The following is a 9,014-nucleotide window of genomic DNA, read 5'->3' as shown; positions in this document are numbered from 1 at the left end:
GTAGTAGCGAGAGTTCACTGTATATATTTTTTGATCAAGTAATGGATATTTATAAGTTGTTTTTTTTTCTAAAGTATTAAGTAGCATTTTCATAGAATAATTTTTCATTATTTAGCTACTGTTACTTTATTTGCATAAAATATTTTATTAAGCTTATATCTCTCACCCCCCCCAAAAAGATATAGTTTAAATAATAATAAAAACCCAAATTTAAGCATGAAAAAAACTCTTTAAAAATTTTTTTTTTTTGCTTTCACTGGTATGAAACTTAATTATTACAGGGTTCTTAATGTTTTTGCCTTAAACCCATAAAATATTGATGTTTATGAATGTTTTCCATTAATAACACCCCTTTTGAGTTTCTTTTTGCTCTGTATGCTGATAAACGTTTGTTTTGAAGGAAAGAAAAAAAAAAGTTTTTCTTATGTCTTACCTAGTTTTGAAAAGTTTTATATTTTTTAATATGCTAATAAAAAGCATATTATGTGTTGATGAAATATTGCCAGTTTAGTTTTGTTGTCTGATTCTAATTTTATTGTTTATGTTGAAAAATTCTGTTATAAATATTAGGATTAAAAGGAAATATTTGTTTTACAATTTAGAAATTTGAAGCTGTGTATAATTCCAACTTGCACAACGGTAAGGTCACAACCAGAGAACAATTTGATTATGCTTGGTGCTTAATACGAAGTAAATATGCGGCTGATATTCGAAGAGGTGTAGTTTTGCTTGAAGGTAAACTATTACTCAGACATATGATTTTTAGTGTTTTCATTGAATTTGCAATTTTTGAAAAGGATTTCCTTTATTTTTCTAGTGCAAAAAAGCTGTGAAAATTTTTGTAGAAACACCTTAAATGCTTAAAATATTCTGAAAAATTTCCATCAATGCACTAGTTCAGTAATTTTAGTTCTAATAGCCGGATCACATGTCTGACTACATTAGTTGTAGAGTGGGGGGGGGGGGAAATATATCAACATGAATAACTTTTGTTCAAATGATCAGATTTTCATGTACTAAGTGTCAATCTTAATAATTCCTGGGAGTGACCTCAAATATGCTAATTATTTCGTGCTAACTATTAATTAAGTTAGGACATTGGACGTAAAAGTGCGTTTTCTCTGAATAAACATATATTTTTTTGCATCTTTGGATTCTTAACCTTCAAAATTTAGGGGGTAGCTGCAATCTGGGAAATATGGTCCACATTTTTTTGGTCAGAAAAGTGATCCAGAGTTTGGACCCCTAATGTTGATTTCACTTTTTGCGTTTTTAGTCATATTTTAAAAACTATTTAAGCAATTCAAAAAAAAAAAAAAGAAGAAAGAAATTGCACTAACTCATGAAACCTATTATCCCATAGATAATCTCAGCAAAAAATAATTTTTAATAATTATTTATTATTTTTTATGATTTAATTTAATTGAGGATGGAAACATTTTGAATTAGGAGGTATGAATTTTTTTATCCCATATTAATCTATATATTTTTCTATTGAAAAATCTAAAGTTTAAACTTCTTTTATTTTGGAAAAGCGGGGAAGAGTTAAAATGAGTTATTTTTAAATAAATAATTTGGTGACAATAAAGAAATATTTAAATGGGATGATTAATATTTAAATGTGGATAATTTACGAGGAACTGATTGCTAATCTTTTTTACTCTTTTTTTTATGAAAAAAGAAAAAAATATTAATAATTTTTCTTCTTTGGACTTTCATTATTATTATTATCTTTCTTCATTGTTCTGTAATTTTTCCATGTTTTCTCTACATTTTGAACTTATATATATATATATATATATATATATATATGCGTGTGTGTGTTTATCATAGAAAATGCATTCTTGTCTGATTTTGTAACTTAATTAATAGTTAGCACTAATTAATTAGCATATTTAAATTAAAGTCACCCTCAGAAACCATTAAGATTGACAGTCAGTACGAGAAAATTCGATCATTAGAACGAAAGTTATTCAGGATATCTTTTTTTGCTTTTTTGCCCACTGTACAATGTATCATGAAAATGATGACAGTCTCAATTTATATAATAGAAGCTGGGAAAAATAAATACAATACTGGTGAATTTATTCTCTGATGTTGTGTGCAGTTCACAAAATGTGAATACGATTAATTTTCTGAAAAAAGGATTTAAGTTTTTAGATGGTATTTTTATTTATAAAAAATACATCACATGTAATTATTATTTATAGAATCTATTTATAAATATTTCACCATGTTGCTAACCTAAAATTGAATAAAGGGAATTAGTGTCATTCTTTGCTGTATTAACTAATAATCAAAAAGTGTGTGGCAGGTATAGGTTAAAAAAATGCATTTTAAGTTTGTTTGTGGTTATCAACTATACTCTTATGCACAGTCTGTGTTGTTCAGTGGATTGAGCTCTTGTTTCTTAATGAGACCAGGTTCGAATCTCAGCCATGGCTGGTTAAAATGAATTTTGCTTTACTGTCAAACTAACTGTGGATGGTTTCCTTTTTCATGTATTGCAAATGCTGGTTCAAAAAAAAAAAAGTTTCATCAAAGTTCTCCATGAAGTCTAGTTTGTACTAATGCTTGATCCAGTTTTCTTATCTGCTGATCAGTTTTCTTATTTGCTGAGATAGGTTCAAAATTACGATACTACGCAGTTGAATGTGGATAGTCATAAACAAAAAAACTGCTAGAATGAAATATACTTGTGTGCAAAGCAAAAAAAAAGAAAAGCTTTTGATAATGCTGTTGAAAGAACCTTAATGAAATTGAAATGATTTTGACTGCTATCCTTATATTAATGCAGAGTTAATTAAATGAAAAAATATAAATAAAAGGAACTAAAAATAGTGTTTTAACCTAGCCTAAAAGTTATTCATGAAAATAGCAATGTAAACATTTCAAAGTGAGAGCTGTTCCAATTTTTTAATTTTTACAGCAATTATTTCTAAATATTCTGGAAAGATCTTCTACTTCCCTTTGAGGAAAAAAAGAAAACAGTGAGACATTCCAAGAGTTGATGAGCTAATATAAATTTTTATGATTTTGAATTTAGAGGTGATCACATGTTACAAGTCATATTGATTTCCAGTATCACTGGTATTATATATAGCCGGGGTACCCAACTTACATGAGGCCGCAATTAAAAACAGCAGTCAAATGGTGGGCCTTAACTTTTTCAAAATTTTATATAGAACTCTTTTATGTTTAAAGGAACAATAAATATTACTGTCAGACTTTTATCAGGTTGAACAAAACAAAAGTATTGAATTACAAATTAGAATAAGAAGTATATTTTCACCTGTGAAAATTTTTTTTGCACCGTTGGTATGTTAAATTTCACAGAAACGAAGAAATTATGGGTTTTTTTTTTAACGAAAGAAGAGTACTTTAAACCGATATAAATTTTTTACGAAAAATGACAACTAATATATTTTAGTTCGCGGGCCACAAAAAAGAGCTTCACGGGCCGGATGTGGCCCGCGGGCTCCCAGTTGGTAACCACTGATATATGGTAACCTAAATGTTAAAATAATTTTAAATACTGAAAAATATAATTAAAAAATCTTTTCAATGTAAAAGTAATTTGATAAAAACAGAAAATATAAAAAAAGTGCTTACATATTTCAAACAACGAGTATTTTAATTTTATAAATTTTTTTCTTATATATTTTATATATTATTTTTAAATAATTAAATTAATTGAAAAAACATAATATTATTTGCTGTGTAAAAAATTTGTTTATTATATTTTATGAAATATTTTTAAACAAAAATTTAATATTAGTTTTGCTTTATATTTTAAGAACTGATGTGTAAACTGTTTATTTATTATTTACTTAATTTTCCCTAATATTTTTTTATTACGTTCAGCTTATTTTAATAATAATAATTTTTATTCAGATCTTTTTCAAAGTGGTGATGCATTACAAAAAAGAGATTATATGTATTACCTTGCTATTGGGCATACAAAATTAAAGGTAAGTTTCACAAGCATGATCTTATTATTCTAAATTCATATATTCAATCATTATTGTACATGCATACATTCAATTTAAAAATTAATAGGGCAGCACAGTTCTTAATGAATTTTTTTATTATTAATTCTAGTATTTTTTTAGTTATGCGTTCAATACTGTGTAGTTTTAAATCATTAATTTTTTCACTGTTATTCTTTCAATCCTTATTTTTTATTAATAAATGTTTAGAATAATTTTGCTGTTAATTCATCTTTTTGAAATTAGGATTATAATAGAGCCCTCCAGCTGTTGTCAAAGTTTTTAAGTGTTGAACCAACAAATAGACAAGCTCAGACTTTGCAAAAATATGTCAAAGACAAAATGCAGACAGGTATGAATAAAATTTCTAATAATGTAAACTTTAGTTTTCTAAGTATTTCTTTGCCAGGGTAGGTTCACTTGAACCCAAGTTTATCAATGGGAAAGTGGCTGATAATAAATTCAGATGCTCGCAAGTCATAAAATTAATACTGCTACTTACTATGTTTAGGCAATATTGTTTATTCTTACCATGAGTTTGTTATGGAGTAGCCATGTCTGGCTCTTGTTTTATTAATAATACATATCTTTTAAATGAACTTGGGTTAAAAGTGTCCAGACTTTACTTCTTTGCTCTCGAAGTATTTTAATAATGAAATATTCTATGCTACACATACTGAAAATTAGCTTTAAATAAAATCACATGGTTCAAATCAAATTCTATAAAGGATAGCATAGTCTCTTTTCTCTAAAACTCTCTTGTAAAAATGCATGCTTGCGTGAAATATAAAAGTATAATTTTCCTGGTGTTAATTTTTTTATGCACATATTTTCAAAAATCTACAAGAAACTAGTTCTGTTAAATAATTTTCTATTCCAGAAATTTCAAAATGGGGAAATATAAATACACATAAGGGCGACCTTTGTGCTGAAATACAAATTAAGGTAAAACAACGTTTAAGAGCACAAAAAATATCATTTTTGTGCTCTTAAACGTTGTTTTACCTTACTTTGATGGGGAAATATAGCTCTATTTTTAGTCAGTATAGTATATCATTTATACATAATAATTACTGTGTGAACAGCTGTGTCCAGTTGGCAACAAATTTGTTAAGGAATAGAAAGTTAGTCAAAGTTAACATTGAAAGCAACTAATCAAATCTGATATTAAATTGCTGCTTAAGTCTCTTTCCTGTAGCTTTAATGAATAAAATAAAAATTCGTTTAAATTATATCTTTCAAAAAAAAAATGATAATGATAATAATAATAAACTGTTTTTGTTAGTACCATGTAAAAAGTAAGGCATATTAATTTTATTAAATATTATAGAAGGCTTATGGGGAATGGCTATTGTTGGAGGAGCAGCACTCGTAATAGGAGGAGCATTATCTATTGGAATAGCCTTGTCTAAGAAGTAATACAGAATTTTCTTTAAAACTTGAATACAAAATAATAGTGTTATTTATTGAAAGCTATTTAAAATTGTATATTCTTTTACGGTGATTAATTTTTTTGCATAAGTTTATAATTTGGTTTTTAAGTTGTCTTGAGTGTAGTTTGGTAAGAAAGAGGTAAAGTTATATCATTTATGTTAATATCTTTGTTCATAATAGTAATTACAATAATACAAGTTTGTAGTTGAAAGAAGTGATTCGTTTACTTTTATTGGGCAAAAGAGCTCTTTTTATAAAAATTATATGTATATAGAGATAATACTGATCATAAAAGTATATGTTCTGTAACTGGAACCCAAACTGATCAGAATAATAATTACCCTAAATAATAAATTATGACACCAATATTATGATTTGATTTTCATAAGCTTTGGAACAAAGAAACAAAAAATAAGAACTTTCCCCACTGAGAAAAAAATAACTTTGTTAACTAAACTTGAAAATTATTTTTAAATATAAGAATATTCTGCTTTAACATTTATGACATTAATATATCAAAGCTAGAATTTCCCACTTAACAAATTTTTATATTATTGGTGTCAGTTATAAATTTTGTTGTATCAAGTCGAGGCATGTTGTCTCAATATAGTTTTCAAAGAAACTTTTTAATGATTTAAATTAAATAAAAAAAATTATAAATTTTATTTTCAGTTACAAAAAAGTATTATTTTTGTAAAAAAAACTTTAATGGTTTAGTAATCATTAAATTGTTTGATAATTATTATAATTTGTTGAAAAAAATCAATCCTTATAAGCAAGTCTTGCTTTACTTATTAAGATTGACTTTTTTTCAACAAATTATAAGTAATTAAGAGACTAAAGTTTTCACCAATTTGAACAAAAGTTCAGCATTTTTTTTTCTGTGATTGAGCCATCTATAATTTTATAAGCTTTGGTTTCATTATTTTAATAAATTTATATATTCCAAAAGATGGTAGATAATTTTAATAGAATTGTTCCCAGTAAATAGTATTTTGTAAACCAGTGCTCCTCAATGTCCATGAATATTTGATACAATGCTAAAATTCCTCCCAACACACAATTTCTTTTAAAAAAAAATTATGAAGAAAAGATTTATTTGGAAGACATTTAATAATCTGTTATTTAATCCAACTTTCAAGAGTAGATACAAATTTAAAATATTTTTCTAAATATAGGTATAAAAATCCATTTTAATTAAGTGAGTTATGTCTTTAAGTATTTTTAGAGTTATATAAAGACCAATTGAACAAAGTAAGGGAATTGATATCTAAGAAATAAACACAAAAATATTATTTAAATGTAAGGACATATCTTGTATTAACATAAAATCACACAGTTTAAATTTAAACTTTTCAAAATCATTATTTTTCTTTAAAATGGAATTTGTAATTTTGTGGTCTTAATCTAAATTACATTTTTAATGTTCCATTTAATATCTTATTTTTCTATCTCTACTCAATCTGTATAAATGCTTTAAATATTTCACAAAGCATAATAGTTCATTCAATTCAATTAATTTAATGTATCCATTGTAGTGCAGATAATCAATTCCATGTTTAAAAATTATTTACTGCACTTCCCTATTAAATTAAAATACTTATATCCATATTTACCATTTATTTTTATTTGTTGAATTATAAATCATGAAATTCTTTTCTTTAAATATTTAGAATTAAGTTCTGTACGTAATTTCAAAAGAAATGAATCATCATTATATACAATATATTTCTTATTAAATTTAATAAGTAACACAACAGGGTAAAATTGAAACAATTGATTTTCTATTGAAGTATATGTTATAGATATTTCATCTTCTATCAATAATTAATTGATATATATATATATATTTAAAATTTGTTGATCATAGTATGTTTTGAATTCCTTGATTTAAAATATTAATTATTGAAAAAAATATTTGGCTGGTTATATAACATTATTTTTCTTTTAAAATTTCTTGTTTGTGCAATTTTTTAAAATACTTTGAATCTTCTTAGTTTACTTAAAATGATGAGTATTTTGCTATGCAATGATTAAATAACAAATTATTTACTGTAAACTAAAGATATTCATAATTTTTTCTAATGTAGGTAAAAGCTCAGCTCCTTTCTGAATGCTTCGCTGCTTCAACCAAAGTGATGTGAGATCAACACTTGTTAAACTTGTATATTTTTAAACATGTATCTCAGAACTAAATGTATTATAACTAAATGTATTTATCACAAATAAAGATAATTATTTCTTAAATGCATGTTTTTCTTTATATATATTTTACTTATAAGAAAATCTTCTTATTCTTTGTCAGCGCAACAGGCCTTTTCTGCCTCAACAGCAGACAAATGCCAGCACCTCTTTTCCATGGTAACTCCCTTCTAATTTGTAATCTTTAGGGTTTTTAGGTCATTTTTGATGTCGTTGAGCCATCTAGTAGGAGGTCTACCTGTAGGACGTGACCCCTTGGGGGTTCTTAAAGGTTTATCAGATATTAAAATTCTCTGAATATATATCTAGCGTTAAAGACTCGTCTTAATGCTAATTAATTTGGTATGGAACATAAAGAAAAGTTCTTCAATTTATTAAAAACTAAACTTATACCAATTTTGAAAATTTCAGTAGTTACAGTAACTTAAAGCATCTTCAAAAGTTTAGTTTAATTACTTACCTAATTTTAATAAAAATATTTCCCTCAATCTACATTACTTAGTTTTATATAAAAACAAGCAAGTTTTTAATTTGGGAAAAAGAAAGAAGAGTTGTTCAATGATAAGACACACAGCAACAAATTCACATTAAAATAATCGCAAGAAACTGAAGTGGTAAGATATAAGGTTGTTAAACAAGTTCTGCATCTCTCTTGCAGCAAGATCCTGTTTATAGCTATAACGAACCAAACCCGAAGTTAAGTTTTATCCAAAGTCGCTTAGAGCTTATTGGTGAAAGTTTAAACTAAAAACACAAAAGGAAAATTCATAAGAGTTGAAATTTTCGCAAGTGTTGTAGAACTTTTTTAATAACCTAATATTACCTGATTAAAAACTTAATTTGCGTCAAAAATATATACAGTGGAACCCACATAAGAAGTTTTTCAAGGGAGTAGAAAGATATGACTTATTAAATGGTAAAGGTTAAAAACTAAAAATTTTTAAAATTGTATGACTTATATTACAGAATCAACATGATGGAATAAATATTTAATTTTACTATTTATTTAGAAAAAAATAACTAATACCTACTTTATTTTATCCAATGTTATTTACACAGAGATGCACATATTTGTACAATTATTGACGAGACTTTTGCGAGGAAAAATCATGTAAAGTAGTTTGTTTTTTCTCACCAACCTTTAACTGAAAATTGTCCAACTGCTGTAAATATTTGAACATTTCCAGGGGCACATTTTCAACACTGTAAATGAATTTGTTGATAGTTTCCAACCATTTTCTAGCACCAGAAAGACTAATATATAATCTTCAAACGATGCAGTGAAATTAAGTTTATTTTGGAGCGAATTCCAATCATTATCAAAATTTTCATTTGTTTCTTCAGAGAATTCAGCTTTTTGAAAATAATTAGCAATTATAGATGATATTA

The 9,014-nt window shown here is 25.9% G+C and overlaps 1 protein-coding gene across 1 annotated transcript; it reads left to right on the top strand.

Annotated features, from left to right (window-relative positions):
• Nucleotides 1-602: 602 nt before the first annotated feature.
• LOC107441840 (mitochondrial fission 1 protein) lies at nt 603-7,670 on the top strand (the record flags this gene model as incomplete). The annotated part of the gene is given in 5 exon segments (XM_043056974.1): nt 603-735; nt 3,895-3,971; nt 4,236-4,341; nt 5,320-5,404; nt 7,514-7,670. Coding segments are annotated over 5 exon segments (405 nt in total), but the record flags the coding sequence as incomplete, so codon positions are not given.
• Between the last annotated feature and the right edge of the window lie 1,344 nt (nt 7,671-9,014).

Source organism: Parasteatoda tepidariorum, unplaced genomic scaffold, assembly GCF_043381705.1.
Source record: "Parasteatoda tepidariorum isolate YZ-2023 unplaced genomic scaffold, CAS_Ptep_4.0 HiC_scaffold_1614, whole genome shotgun sequence".
NCBI classification, from domain to species: Eukaryota; Metazoa; Arthropoda; class Arachnida; order Araneae; family Theridiidae; genus Parasteatoda; species Parasteatoda tepidariorum.
The sequence above is the reverse complement of the archived record's forward strand: the minus strand, read 5'-3'. Positions and strand labels throughout refer to the sequence as shown.